Source organism: Camelina sativa, chromosome 17, assembly GCF_000633955.1.
Source record: "Camelina sativa cultivar DH55 chromosome 17, Cs, whole genome shotgun sequence".
Classification (NCBI taxonomy): Eukaryota; Viridiplantae; Streptophyta; class Magnoliopsida; order Brassicales; family Brassicaceae; genus Camelina; species Camelina sativa.
The window spans coordinates 25,054,318-25,070,169 of record NC_025701.1 but is presented as its reverse complement, the minus strand read 5'-3'; the positions used below and the strand labels follow the sequence as shown (position 1 = coordinate 25,070,169).

The 15,852-nt window shown below is 34.6% G+C and overlaps 2 protein-coding genes across 2 annotated transcripts; both read right to left on the bottom strand.

Annotated features, from left to right (window-relative positions):
- LOC104759792 lies at positions 8,406-9,851 on the bottom strand. Its single transcript, XM_010482676.1, has one exon. The coding sequence runs from the start codon at positions 9,849-9,851 to the stop codon at positions 8,406-8,408; it is 1,446 nt and encodes a 481-aa protein (XP_010480978.1).
- LOC104757982 (probable mitochondrial import inner membrane translocase subunit TIM21) lies at positions 11,027-13,654 on the bottom strand. Its single transcript, XM_010480775.2, has 8 exons — positions 13,379-13,654; positions 12,881-12,946; positions 12,767-12,785; positions 12,549-12,676; positions 12,174-12,352; positions 12,038-12,086; positions 11,822-11,941; positions 11,027-11,402 (listed from the first exon to the last, which is right to left on the bottom strand). Exons 1-8 carry the CDS (start codon positions 13,493-13,495, stop codon positions 11,244-11,246), a joined length of 837 nt encoding a protein of 278 aa, XP_010479077.1. The 5' UTR covers positions 13,496-13,654; the 3' UTR covers positions 11,027-11,243.

Here is a 15,852-nt window from a genome sequence, read left to right as displayed (position 1 = left end):
AAATAGTCAATGGTCAGAGTGTTGATGTTTCTTTAACAAATCTTGTTCATGACATAAGAACCTGGTCATCAAAATTACAGCAATCTTTGTTTATTTTCACAAAGAGAGAATGTAATAGGGTGGCTCATGCCTTAGCTAAATTTGGTTGTTTAAATTCTGAATATTACACTGACTCTGTTCTACAGCTCTCATGGTTAAGGGACTCTCTTTGTAATGATCTTTTCTAATCAATATATATTTCATTTGAGAAAGAAAAAAAAAACCACGTTAGGGTGTATCACTTTATAATTTTCTTTGAAAAGAATTATTCTTACCCTTTACTATGTTTTGTTTTTGTTCTTTTGTGGAGTGATCTTGCCTTCTTCAACTAAAACATGTCTATCACTCCAAAATATTTCCTAAAATTTGCAGTGAAATATTATGGCCATAAAATTTATAATCCTTCATGTTCATGACCTAATATAGTTGCAGAAATAAAATAACTCATAACCTAATCTAGTAGCATAATTAAAAGGAAAATTAACAAAACACCAAAGTCGACCCAAAGCCTACAATAACAACGCAAACTTAGAAGCCGAAATAAAGAGGGGGTATTCAACTGATATTTTAAAAGACTCTAAAGTATTCTTAAAATCACTTGTTATTCAATTGATGATTTTAAAAAATCTTTTAAAATCCTATGTTATTCAACTTGGATTTATGTAAAATCATTTGAAATAATCTAAATTCTCTTGTTATTCAATTAGTTATTTATAAAACTTACTTGAAATATACTATTATTCAAAATATCACAACTTTAAAAAATTGAGATTTTGAATGATTTTACAAGACTTCTTTTTTTGTTTTCTAGTTAAAAAATACTATCTCAAAATCATACTTTAAAGGATTTGATATAAAAAAAAAAAAAAAAAAAAAAAAAAAAAAAACTGAAGACATCCGACACATTTTCTTTNTCAGAACAAAAAGTAGTGAAGTTAGAATGAGAGCCATTCAAGCACCCAGCTCTAGATAGAATGACACTGGAACCATGCGAAGGCCAAGAGGAAGTGAGAAGAGGAGACTCCACATTAACAGTTTGATCAAGTAGCCACAGAAGGTAAAACCAACCACTTTGGTCATCTGGGTCCGTAAAAATAGCTTGATGTACAATTTCATACTCATCAGGAATCTTTTTCTCTGGCATAAATCCATCAGCCATGTTCCATCAGAGGTAACTTTGGTTCGAGNTAGAATTTCAAACAACAAAAAAGATACATTGGTAATAGCGCCTTTGATACAGGCAGGTAAATCTGCTGATGTGAGGAACACCTTGGCGGTGTAACAGTGTTTACTGAATCGAGAAGCTATAGTAACTAAGCCTTAGCTTTTGTAAGTAGCCCAAAAATATATAGCAAATAGCAATAGTATCAACCAAATTATAAACAAGCCAAGTAACCCAAAATGAATGTTCCATCAGAGGTAACTTCATATTAATGAACAAATGCATCCTTCCAGGACGAACTAAGTTTTTGCACTAGTAATTACTTTGGTTCGAGGCATGTGACTATCAATCTAACGCTTCGGTTTCTTAAAAAACCAAAAATATTTTTGAACATGTAAACAGAGTTTCCATATAATTTACTACATAAATAATGCGTACCTACGATTATGTTAGGCAGAATAGTTGCTGAAATTGTTATTGATCATATCATCTGTATACTGCAACTCATCCTGTTCTGACCTGTTGGTTAGCTCTACAACAAACCTGAAAAGGAACAAACAACACATTAATGTGCAAAGCTTTGATTGACATACACAATGCACCATAAAAAGAGCGTTGAGATTCCCATCTCAAACCAATATTTCCAAAGCTTTGTTTGTGACTGTGTCGTTGTTGCTGCAGACTGCAGTGGAGGCAGCAATTGGCGAGGAGGTTCAACAGCGAAATGTGAACCTGAGAAATCAAAAATGATTTGTGACTATTGTGGCTGTGGTGGAGGCTGTCCTTTCCGGTTAATGAACAGAGGACATAGCTTCAGCAGACACTTGATCCGATTTTGTTTATGCTACTTAGAAATATGTTAACGTTCTTAAGAAGATGCAAATGTTGTTATATTTTTAAGACCACAAAAATATATATTTGAGATGTCAAATATGTTAAAATCACCCAAAGTTTACAATCAAATCTCATAGAATCACATTTCATTTCTTTTTAAAAAATATAAAAACTCTAAAACACAACCAATTCTCCTAAAAACTCACCTAAATCTTCAAAAGACCTAAAATGTTAAAATCCTACCAAATCCTTTAAAATTTAAGTTGAATACCCCCCTCAAAAATACATTAGGTGGGTGATACGCTGCATCAAACTTTTTATATCAATTGGGAAAGTATGGTATTTATAAATAAATTTTTCACTATAAATTTGTTACGAGTTTTCACCATAGAATTTTGCGAAGTTTCATGGTTCTTAATTTCTTATAATTTTTACAATTTTCTTGATAAATACTCCCTCCGATGTGAAATAAGTGTCATTCTAGGAGTGATTTTTTTTTTTATTAATTGTCCTTCTCTTTTTTTTTAAAACCACCTAATGTATTCAATATTGTAAAACCAACTTTTATTTGAATAGAATTATTCTGCAATTAGTTTGAAAATAATTATTCTGCAATTAATAATTTTCGTATTTTTTATTTTAATTAATTTTAAGATAATTTTTGTATGATGTTTGTAATTAAAAATCATTATTAATCTAGTTTTTGACAATTTTTATTGGTAATATTTTGTTTTTAGGTTTTTGTTATTATTTATTTCTGGTTATTTTTACTTTATTATTGTAATGAAATTATAGACTAAAATCAATTTTGTTTTTTCTTGTGTTATGATGCATTGGAGCACCATCATTAGTGTTAGCTTTCCCATCATAGCTCATAAAACCTATGAACTATTATAATCAATCCTAAATTTTCAAATATAGCAACATGTATAGGAAGAAATTTAAACAGCTCTTCCTTATATAGGTTATGAGCACAAATCACTATTAAAAAGTAACCATACTTGGAATATACCCTATATGCAAATGCAACAAAAATAATTTAACAACTTGATTAGTTTTATACACATCATACATAATGGGTATGTGCAGTGTTTTTTTGTAAGATGTGTTTAAAACTAATCAAGTAAATAATATTTTGGTGTTTCAGTCTCTAACACTTAACAAACTAATGTTATTTACTCTAGAATCATGTCCCTTACGTATTTTTCTTTTGAGAGAATCAAGAGGATTAGTAGCTCTATTGGAGAGTTTATACGAAACTGTTTTGAGTAATATTTTTTGTGAATATTTCATGAAGAAACTGATACAAGACATATATAAATGAGAAGACACTGGTACTCACCTCTATTGCCTTCTCACTAAATCTGGGTTCGAACTCAGTCTTTCGCAAAGACAAACGTATAATTTGTAATGTTGTAAAAAAATGATATATATTACTTTATAAAATGGTGAATGTATTTGTATATGTTTTTTTTTCTTAAGTTTTTAGTGTATGTGTATAACTTTTTAAAGATAATTATTTTTTTACAGATAATTAATTTGTCTTTATATTGTAATATATATATATGTGTGTATATTTTCATCGACTATCACACTTAATAAAACATTTTATATGTACTTGGAATATACAAATTTAAGATGATTTAAGATTTATAAATTTTTATTTGCTCCCATTTTAGCAGTTTTATTTTACTATTTTATTACAAATGCATGCATTAATAATTACATGTTACATATATTAGTTTTTTTACATATATTAGTTTTACACAGTAAATATATTGTAAAGTCTCTACATGTTTGCATTTATGAATAATAGTTACGTAAAGTCCCTGCATATATTTTGTATGCATTCGTATAGACAATATTTCATGTAATGTTTCTAAACTCTTAACGTCGTCATACCACTTAAATGGTTCGTTGCATTTGTCTAAAAATCATATGCAGCTTCTAAAGCAAAGCATTGCAAAATCTTCAAGGCCGGAAAGTGATATAAATGCCCTTAAATAAACTTTATTATGAGAAGAGAACATTGTGCTTTGTGCATTCCCAAAACTCATGTTAACATGGCAAAGCCAAAATTATTTTCAAGAAAATTAAATTAAAAAGACTAAAACTTTATCTGCAGAAATTAAGAACAAATAATAATAATAAAAATTCCAATTCTTTGAATGACCAACTAATTCCACAACAGTGGTCTAACGCAATATTATGCAAGTTAAACTATAATTAGGAACAAAATTAATACCAAACAAAATAGGAACAATAGTCTAACTCTGATCAGTACACTAAGATTTGTTTTAATAGGTTGTGTAAACATCATCAAGAGACAAAAACTAATATCTGGCATGCCTTCAATCTTATCTCTCAATGACAAATCCAGATAATTCTTCCATCATCAAACACTTCTTTTGAAAGCCCTTTGACCTGAAAATATATAATTTCTTATCATGAGATGTAAGAAAACCAATCAACAATACGGAAGAAACAAGTCATAAGGCTTTTAAAATATGGTCTTTTGATCTAAAAAATAAGGTCACAAAACAATTTAAAAAAAAAAAAACATATTTGAGAGCAATCTTTTAAAGTTTTGGAATTTCTTCACGTAATCGAGATTTGGTTCTTCAAATCTCTGCATTCATCGCCCAAATTGTCGCCTTCTCTGTTTTTATAATGTTCCTCACAATCTTCCATTTACAAAAAAAAAAAACAAATTCACAAAAAATGAGACGAAAACTAAAAAAAAAAATGAAGCTTTCTTCTTTTTGTGTCGGATACTGCAGAAGCTTGAACTATAGGCTTCACTGTGAGGGTTTTCGGAGACCAAGCACCGCGGTCGATGGAGTTGTTCCCGCGTATGTTCGATGGCGCGTCCTTATTTTTTAGAACTTAGGTCAAATGCCCTCATTCATGGCTCGTGGCATTTCTCTACATATTCACATATTTATAATTTTATTCAACTACATGAAACACACCAAACCAAATCGATAAATGTGAAAAGTTCAAGTTTAGTATGTGATTTATTCTTCATGGGACAACTAACTCGGGCTATTTAGATTCAAACTTGGTATGCTAAATATATTTTGACAGAGCGATTAACTCTTATAGATTTTCTAACATTTAATTTCTTATGTTCTTTAATAGAAGAACAATTTTTGGGTGAACCCTTATATTTGTAGAAATCAACAATAGAACTCAAGTATATAATAAGAATAACTCTCTTATTAATCTTAAGGAAAATTCTCAAAACCTTTAGTTCTCAAACTCATTAAGTTGTGCCACAAGCTAGCACATCCTTTTATAGAAAAAACACAAAACCAAAACCTAATTGGATAACTCCCAATAATATATTTAGATCCTCCTAAACATATTTGACCTTATCTCAAGTATATTTAGATACTCCTAAGCACACAAGGCCTTATCTCTCACATGCTTGTACTACAAGCTTACAACAACATTTTCCCCTCTAAGCTTGAGACCATCTTCACTCACATCAAACACCCCCATTAGAGCTCTCATTTCCTTGAATTTCATTCTTCCAAGAGCTTTAGTCAGAATATCAGCCTTCTGCTCACTCCCAGGTACATGCTCAACACTCACCAGCTCTTTCTCGACACACTCACGGATAAAGTGAAAACGGTGTGGATGTGTTTGCTTCGACCGTGAAACACAGGGTTCTTGGTCAGAGCAATTGTGGACTTGTTATCCACACGAATTATCACCCTTCCACTCTCCTCACCAGTTACTTCTTCAAGAAGTTCCTGCAGCCATATCGCTTGTTTGGCGGCTTCAGTAGCGGCCATAAACTCTGCCTCACAAGAAGATAGAGCAACAATCTCTTGTTTTTGTGAACACCATGTAATTGGTGATTCACCAAAGTAAAACATATGCCCTGTAGTGCTTTTACCATCGTCCAAATCCACACTATAAGAGCTGTCACTATAGCCAACAAAAAACGCCTTGTTCGTACGCCCATAAAACAGACCAGAAGAACTCGTCCCTCGAAGGTACCTGAGAACCTGCTTCAAACTCGCTCCATGAGACTCCCTAGGCTCCTGCATATACTTACTAAGAATTCCAAAGCGAGATCCGGTCGTGTGTGCAGAAGGTATCGAAGACAACCTATGCTTCTACAAAACTCGAGTCCATCAATCGCTCTTTCATCTTGCGATTTAGACAGCTTTAAGTTCATATCCATTGGAACTTGAGTTGAATTACATTCACTCATCCCAGTCTCTTCCAAGATCCTAAGTGCATACCTCTCTTGCTTCAGAACGATTCATGTTGTCAATTGTTTTACCTTGATCCCAAGATAGTATGTAAGTAATCCTAGATCACTCATTTCAAACCTTGCAGCCATCTTCTGCTTAAACTCACAAATTGCAGACCGAGAGGAACCAGTGATGAGTAAATCGTCTACATAGACAGCTACAATAAGAATCTCTCCATCTCCATTGTTAAAATATAGCGAAGGTTCCTTTGAGCACCTCAGAAACTTCATTTCTGTAAGAGTTTTATGCAACTTAGCATTCCATGCTCTAGGAGCTTGCTTTAACCCATAGAGAGCCTTATGCAGCTTGTATACCTTCTTCTCACTTCCCTTGACAACAAAACCATCTGGTTGCTCAACAAACACTTCTTCCTTCAACTCACCGTTAAGAAAGACTGTTTTAACATCTAAATGATGTATCTCCCATCCGTAGGATGCCGATTGACTTATGATAAACCTGATTGTCTCCATAGAGGCAGGGGAGGACGCGGCAGGTTTAGCTTTCAACAGAAGGATAGAGATAGGGAACAAGATTTGTCGCATATCATCTGGTTGCTCAACAAACACTTCTTCCTTCAACTCACCGTTAAGAAAGGCTGTTTTAACATCTAAATGATGTATCTCCCATCCGTAGGATGCCGATTGACTTATGATAAACCTGATTGTCTCCATGCGAGCCACAGGTGCAAAGACTTCATCATAGTCAATCCCATACCTCTGAACATATCCTTTCGCTACTAATCTAGCCTTGTGCTTGTTTATGCTTCCATCTGAGTTCCTTTTCAACTTGAAGACCCACTTTAACCCGATAGGCTTAATATTAGATGGTAAATCAACTAGACTCCAAGTCCTGTTCTTCTCGATTGAAGCAAGCTCATCCTTACAGGACATTATCCATACTTCTGACTTGGACGCCTCATTGTAATCCCAGGGTTCTTCATTAATAGACAAGAATAGACGCTCCAACTCTTCATCTTGAGTGACATAATCATCAAGATATCTCGGTTTGGCTCGAAGTCGAACAGGTCTGCTCACCATTGTCTGCTGCCGTTCCTCATTATCACTATCCTCTTCCTCACTGAGATCATTAGTTGACTCTGTTTCTGCGTCTTTTGGTTCATCATTCGCTTCTTTCGTTGCATTGTCGATCAGTCTAACACCTCTGTTTGCAAAAGATCCTGCTGAGACTGAAAAACTCGGCATCATACCGGGCTCCTCTGTTTCTGTTCTATTCCAGCTCCATCCTCTGTTTTCGTCAAATCTGACATCTCGACTCACAACAACTCGGTTACTCGAAGGGTCAAACAAACGGTAGGCTTTTGAGCCAGGCTCAGTTCCCAAATGCACTAAGACTCGCGACCTATCGTCCAGCTTTTTCCTTCCCACTGTTTCTGATCTTGCAAAAGCTATACACCCAAACGTCCTCAAATGTTCAACATTTGGTTTTGTTCCTCTCAGCATCTCATAAGGAGTCTTCTCTGCAAGTGACCTAGTTACAACTCTGTTGATCAAGTACGTCGAGTGCCTCAACGCTTCACCCCACAAGTAATTTGGTAACTCCATATGCTTCAAGATGCTTCTCGACATCTCCATAAGAGTTCTGTTTCTTCTTTCGACTACCCCGTTTTGTTGAGGTGAATACGGAGCTGTCAACTGTCTCAAGATCCCATTCTTCTCACAGTAAGAATTGAAATCAGCTGAGGTGAACTCCCCTCCTCTATCACTTCTAAGTCTCTTGATCACATACTTCGTCTCTTGCTCCACAATTGTCTTGAACCTTTTGAACTTTTCAAGTGCTTCACTTTTGTCTCTCATGAGAACCGTCCACATATAACGTGAGTAGTCATCTACAATCATGAAAACATATATTTTCTGAGCAGGTGTCGCAGGTGTGATCGGTCCGCAGAGGTTGCCATGTATCAGCTCGAGAGGACGAGAAGCTATGTAGGATGTCGCACGTGGGAATGGGTCTCTCGTTTGTTTCCCAAGTAAACACGACACACATGTTTGTCTTTCCACTTTGATATTGGGTATTCCTGTTACCAAATCTTTGTCGATCATCAACTTCATCGTATCAGTGTTAACATGACCCAATCTCGTATGTCAAGTAGAGGATTGATCAACAGAAACTAGTTGCAGACACTCAATGTTCTCCACTTCCAACAGAACCTTGTACAAACGGTTTTTAGATCTCCCTGTCATAACAAGCAACTTCCCAAGCTTGTCATAAAGCATTAACTTATCATCTTTCATCTGTATCTCACACCCTGCTTCCGTAGCCTGACCGAGACTCACAATGTTACTCTTTAAATCTGGTATATAGTAAACATTGTTTAGCACTTTCTTCTCACCATTCTCAAATATGAACCGTATGGAGCCTTTTCCCTTGATATCAACTCTAGAGTCGTCTCCAAATCTCACCTTACCTGTCACTTTCTCACATAGTTCATGAAAGAAACTCCTAACACCACTCATATGGTTACTTGCTCCATTATCCAAGTACCATATGTTAGTGTTGTCCACACTAGTTTCAAAGGTGTTAGGTTTCACTTTATCTTCTTGGAGATACACTACCTCATTCATCATCAGCTCATCTGCAGTATGAGTCTCTTCGTCCTTTTTCTCAATTGTCTCCTGCAGCTTAAGCAACCTATCAGGATAATCTGACGCATAGTGACCTTGTTTGTCACAAAGAAAACAGGTGATATGCGACAAATCTTGTTCCCTATCTCTATCCTTCTGTTGAAAGCTAAACCTGCCGCGTCCTCCCCTGCCTCTGGAAGAGCGACCTCCTCGTCCCTGACCTCTGTAGCTTCCAAACAAATTTGAATTGGCAAACATAAGTTTGCCTTGATCATCATCCTGTTCTGTTTCTTCTTCGCCAATTATTTCTTCATAAGCCTTAAGTCGACCTACGATGTTCTCAAAACTTGTTTTATTCAAGTCAAGCACCTGCTCGAGAGCAGCCACAATGTGAATAAACTTTCTACGAGGGAGACTCGACAGGAATTTCTTTACGATCATAGGTTCAGCCAGCTCATTGCCCAAAGCTGCAGATTTTGTCGAAATAGCAGACAACTTTTCAACAAACTCATCAATCCTCTCTGTTTCCTTCATCTTCAACCGGTCAAACTCAGCCATCAAGGTTTGAAGCCTTGCCTCTTTAACCATATCCGCTCCTATATGCCTTGATCTTATAGCTTCCCATATTTCTTTAGCAGTTTCTAGAACTCCAATCTGTAGAATAAGAGCTTCAGGGATCGACTGGATGATTAAAGCGATTGTCAAATCGTTCTTTGTCTCATCAATATTCCCCTGTTCGATCACATCCCATGACTTATGAACTCTGAGCAGAATCCTCATCTTCATTGACCATACGGTGTAATTACTCGAATTCAACATCGGGCACTTTATGGAGGAAGATCCTCCATCTGTTGTTGACAAAGACCATGCAGTCTGTGACGAACTTGTTATCCCTTCTTGACTCGTCATCAAGCTTTTGTCATCTTTTCCTCCTTCTATCAAAGCTTTTACGTCTTCTCCCGCCATGATTAAGCTCTGATACCACGTGTAGAAATCAACAATAGAACTCAAGTATATAATAAGAATAACTCTCTTATTAATCTTAAGGAAAATTCTCAAAACCTTTAGTTCTCAAACTCATTAAGTTGTGCCAAAAAGTGTTATTCTTATAATAACACTCATTAAGAATTTTATTATGAGAATTTTGTGTTTGAAAATTGTGTGTTTGAAAATTCTCATAATAAAACTCATTAAGTTATGACATGGCATAATGATTGGTTAAAACTAAAAGGGGTGAATATAAGGGTTTTCACCAAAAAGTGTTCTTAATAATAATTGGTTATTATTGGAATAGAATGATGAGCTATATTAATTAAAATGTTTTCATTGGTTACCTGTTTTAATTAACGTGTCATCTCCAGAATGCTTCTCAATGGTGATGTGTCATGCTCTGGAGAGAAACATTCAAGTTTTATTATATTGATAACCTTAACTAAATTAACACAAATAAAAGAGAAACAAAAAATAAAATTGTAAATTAGTTTTAATCCTGAGCTCAAAATAGTCAAATTGTACAGTTCCTTAATCAAAAAGAATTTTTCCAAACCGACACTTATTTCAGATCGGAGGGAGTAAAATTTATTCAAAACTTCTATGTAAGAGTTTTATTATGCAAGAACTATATACTCTTCAATAAAACTATTACTCCCTGTTTCATATTAAGTGTCATTTTAGGATTTCTCACACATATTAGAAAATCATTAAATTTTCTATTTATCCCTTATTAATATATTATACAATTTTTTGTATTGGTCAATACATTAAATTAGTAAGAATAAAATTGGAAAACTTACCAAACATTTACATTGGAAATACAAAGTGACGAATACTATGTTTCAGCGGCACATTGAAAACTTGAACTATAATTTTATATATGAAAATAAAATTTACATATATACTACTATCTACAATGCGATCACTTCTTACGATTTTCTATAATATTAAAAGATTGAACTAAAAATAATACTTAATACAGTAGTCTTACTGATACTTTTTTTTTGGGTTCAGAACTCTTACTAATACTTTAACACCTTTTGATTTGATCCATGATTGTAAGAGTGCCACTAATGTATACCTGATTCTTCATGGTATATGCATTTCCCAATGTATCAGTTTCATGTTGCCAGTAATGCGCACAAGAATATTAATCAATCCTCAAGAGGATCATAAACATTGAGCATTTTACCAGTTTAGACTTGTTTTTCCAATTAGCAAACAGTCCCGACGTTGATAACAACAAGTCATTCCTATAACACAAATCTTTGCTTTCTCCTTTCTCCAACACCCAACTAAAACCAATCTTAGCCGTTTATGAATGTTTTCCAGAATAAACTCAACCATAAATATAAGAGCTAGTGTTTAGGCGGGCAAATAAGACTCCAGCATCAATTTGGCTGGGGAAGGTGTAAGAACCTCTACGATCAGGTACGTGTATTTCCACTCATTCTCTGCCTTGTCTTTAAACATCTCCGCATACACTTTCCCCGCTCCTTGAGGCCCACGGATGTAGAAGTTTACCTGAAGCATATTCAATTTTGATGATGTTAAACAAGCTATTTACTATTCTGTTTCCTCCGATTTCGTTTTCAAGCAAGGATGTGACTACAAGGCCACAAGGGGGTGAAATACCTCAACATGCTCAACTCCGTCTTCATCTGTAAATACTCTGTTGGGTATACGTTGACGAGCAGCTCGGTTTCTAGTTTCTTGTCCGTAGCCTTTGATGGGGGATCCAATCCTAACCCTCACCTAATTAACAAGAAAATCTCAGCATTAACACAGATGCTANTCCCCGCTCCTTGAGGCCCACGGATGTAGAAGTTTACCTGAAGCATATTCAATTTTGATGATGTTAAACAAGCTATTTACTATTCTGTTTCCTCCGATTTCGTTTTCAAGCAAGGATGTGACTACAAGGCCACAAGGGGGTGAAATACCTCAACATGCTCAACTCCGTCTTCATCTGTAAATACTCTGTTGGGTATACGTTGACGAGCAGCTCTGTTTCTAGTTTCTTGTCCGTAGCCTTTGATGGGGGATCCAATCCTAACCCTCACCTAATTAACAAGAAAGTCTCAGCATCAACACAGATGCTTTCTCATTTATTTATAATTTAATACACCCTTGCGATGGAGTTACTTTCATATTATTACCTGACCATCATCTTGAATTCTCTTCAGGGCTTTGTCAAAGATCTTGTACCTAAATACAGAATGGTGTGTCTTTAGATTAAGACCAAATCCTAATGTACTAGCAGATAAAATGAAACTAGAGGTTCACAAGTCTCACTCTTTTGGTTGAAAGATGAGCTCTTTAAACACACCGTAGCCAGCAGCTCCGGCAACCGCAAGCCCAGCAAGAATAACAAGACTGTAGGAAGCACCTTCTGTAAAGGTCACCGGTTTCTCAGGGATGTGGTATGTAGGAGAATCAAAAGGATCCTCCACAGTCGTCACCTCTTTCTTCGCCTGTAAACACACAATTTTCAAAGCAGGCATTAATGCTTAAGACGCTATGCATATTGGGACATAAGTTGTCTGTGGCTTTTGATGCTTTGCGTTGTGATAACTTGATAAGTGGCGAACACAGAAGGTAGAAATGAAGGAGAAACTTTGTACACAAAAATGTTGAGGAGGTCAATAGCATATTGTTATGAACGAACACCTTATTCTGCTGATTCCCAGGTTCTTTAGAAGTTCTAGATGCAAAAGATCTAGCAAGGTAAGATAAGTTGATCGTCTTTGGAAGAGTTGTTTCCGTACATATACTTGCTTGGGGTCGAAACAATAGTCCTGCAAACAGAGATGATTGTCAGAACAACAACTACACAAGAATAGGATTTGAAGTTTTATATATTAAAACACATGATGATAACTGCTGACCCTTAGCTCCAGTTGAGTCCTGCATAAGAAAAACTCGATGAGAGCTATTAAACTAACAGATTGAATGCCCCAAAAGGGTAAGGGTGTAAGTAGCAAACAAAATGTTGTGTTTACCAGACTCGTGAGACCCGAACTAGTAATGGTCCGCCTTGATGCTCCGCTTTGTAATACGCTTATCAACTGCATATCGGAAGGGATAGAACAAAATATATATAACAATTAAAGGGTATATTTTGCAAAGACCACAGAGTATGAATAGTTGGAAAGAAATGAACAAGGGGTCAAATGTTGTTAAAAGCCGCATAACGATCAAGCTGTTACTAGAGACTAGAGAGATTCAATTCAAACAGGACTAGAAAAGCAAAAAGCATTCACGCGAGACATTGAAAAAACAACCTCAGACCAAAGTGCAGATATTGGAAAACTTGTACTAAGTCGAGAGCTATGTAGATTAAGTTCCTTTTTTGATTTCTTTCACAAGACAAACAACAATCCATGACTAAATGGAAGAACTAAAATAGCAGCCAGAGTGGGGAAAAGAGTATTAGATGGAATACAAAATTCATAATAACGCAAGAACTGAGGAAAAGGAAGGAGAAGGCAGAGAGAAACCGATTTTGGGATTCCGGAACAAGGTTGTGTAGAAGCGGAGGAAGAAAACGAAGTCAGTTTCGATTTGGATTGGCGGCCGATGGCTATCGCTGATCTCCTTACAAGGTTCATCATCATATATCTGGTTAGTGATAGGAGCGAGGAGGAGAAAGACTGAAACTTGAAGCTTCTTCTTTGCAAAAAATCCCACGACGGAAAGAGCGAGCGAGATTGATGAGCAAGGCGAAGCCGCTTCTGTCGTCGAACTTCTTCTGGCAATTTTGGTTTGGGCTTGGGGTTTTATTAGGTTTGGCCTTTAAATTAGCCTAATTGTAAGACTAAATAAAATCATCACAACCATTAAAATTTCAAATTATAAATTTTACAAATATATTTATTATTCAGTAGTATTTTATAATTTATTGGTTTATTCTTTCTTCATGTTATAAAATATATTGTGTTCTTCCATATTTTTGTTATTTAGTTGAATTAATATTCAATTTTCATAATTTAATGTAATTCATACTATTCAACTGCGATAGTACTACTACCAATCAAGCTAAATACTCAACTGCTCTTTACAACATCTTTTATATTTGCTATTTCTAATCACTTCTTCTACCGTCGTTCATAATATTCTAACCATCTAGTTTAAACGTGGTCACCAGTCAAATCTATTAACTTATAAATTATCTATCTTGTTTAACCCCCATTTGGATATTTTGGCTGAACCATTGCTATTGGACGGTTTCAAGTTTCCATAGGATACATGTGAGAGATGGACCTAGAAAACTTTTTTTCTCCGAAAAATACTTTTGTTCACCTTATCTTTTTTCAACCAATCAGATTATGTCACCTAATAAAAAGAAAAAAATATATTTTATATGTTTAAAATACTAATAATATATTATGAGTTTTGATTTACCAGGTTATACGTCGGTTTGATTTATAAAAAAGGTTTAGATTTTACAATTAAACAAAATTATATGTCAGTTTGGGTTGACAAATAAAAATTAGAGTTTAGATTTTACAATTAAAAGAAATTAAATATCGGTTTGCATTGACAAATGGGAATTAGAGTTTAAAGTTTACAATTAAAAGAGATTAAATGTCGGTTTGGGTTGACAAATGAGAATTAGAATTTAGATTTTATATTAAAAAATATTATATGTTAGATTGGATTGAAAAAATGAGAATTACGATTTAGATTATGCAAATATTAAAATAAAATGGGAAAAAAGATGTCCGGTGAAGGACGTCATTAAAAGAAAAAGAAAAAAACTAATTTTTCTAGTTTATTCAATTGTTTGATTTATTTTTCCATAAGTATCTACAATATACTTGGGCTCACGAGGATCTATGTTAATTTCTAGAAAAGTAGATCTTAATTTTGGAAAGTATATGATATGTCCGATCACAATTTTTCTCATAGATAAACCAAAGGGTTAGTCTAGTTTTAATTTAGGTATTACATCAAAATGTAATAGAGAGACATAGACAAACCGTTGATATATTCATAGATCTCGCTGGAGGCTTCGAGAAATGTTTTTGCTTGACAGAGCGTGCGTGTTAGCTTGATATTGTCTGGTAGATCTTCAACCTTAGAATTTGTACTAATAGAATGGTTACTAATAGAATTTGTGGGTACTAGTAACAAGTTTCTTAAAACTTATCTAAATGGACAACTACTTATGAATGCAATATTTTGTTAATCCATTATGCATCAATTATGTGGACAACCACTCTATTTAATATTGAAGATATAGTTAAATAAATTATCAAATTTCTAAATTAGTTTGGACTCACAACTTTATCAAAATTCAGAATGTTGAAACTTTTACAAAGAGAATAAAAAAACTACATAAATGTTAAAGTGAAACATGCACTTTTGTGTGGATGATAATGATGAATGAAGATAGAGATGATGAATGAACAGGTGGAAGCAAGGTGTTTCAATTACCCTTATGTAGTTGTAGCATAAAGGATGTCAAACCATAATGAGTGGGATGCAAGCAATCAGGATGTGAATACTTATCTAAGTTAAGCCAAATATGATGAATGTTTTTAACTAGCAACCTAATAACAATGATAAGATGCAGAATGTAATACTACTAAGACAAGATACTAAATGCAAAGTAAACAGTGTAAACGAAGCAGTAATGATACTAAACAAGAACAAGTACTACACTAATGCAAGACAGTAAATGCAACAAGATTAAACAGGATTCAATGCAATGAAACAGGAAATGAAATGAATGCAACAGTAATGAAACAGAAATGATGAAACAAAAAAAATGCAGAACATAAACAAGAAACTCTGGAACGAACTCGAGCAAGCACTCGATCGGATGCTCGATCGAGTGGGAGGTCGAGTGGACAAATACGAGAAACAGAAACAATCAAACAAAACAGAGCAAACGAAAGCAAATCAAACAGCAAGCGATTAACATGATTTAAACAAGGAAATCAATAGACAAAGAAAGGTCCTAAGGATG

Coding starts and splice junctions, on each gene's coding strand:
- LOC104757982 (XM_010480775.2), bottom strand. CDS start 13,495: ATGATGATGAACCTTGTAAGGAGATCAGCGATAGCCATCGGCCGCCAA. Junction 12,353..12,548: donor CTGGGAATCAGCAGAATAAG/GTGTTCGTTCAT, acceptor GTGTGTTTACAG/GCGAAGAAAGAGGTGACGAC. Junction 11,403..11,821: donor ACGGAGTTGAGCATGTTGAG/GTATTTCACCCC, acceptor AATATGCTTCAG/GTAAACTTCTACATCCGTGG.
- LOC104759792 (XM_010482676.1), bottom strand. CDS start 9,851: ATGGCGGGAGAAGACGTAAAAGCTTTGATAGAAGGAGGAAAAGATGAC.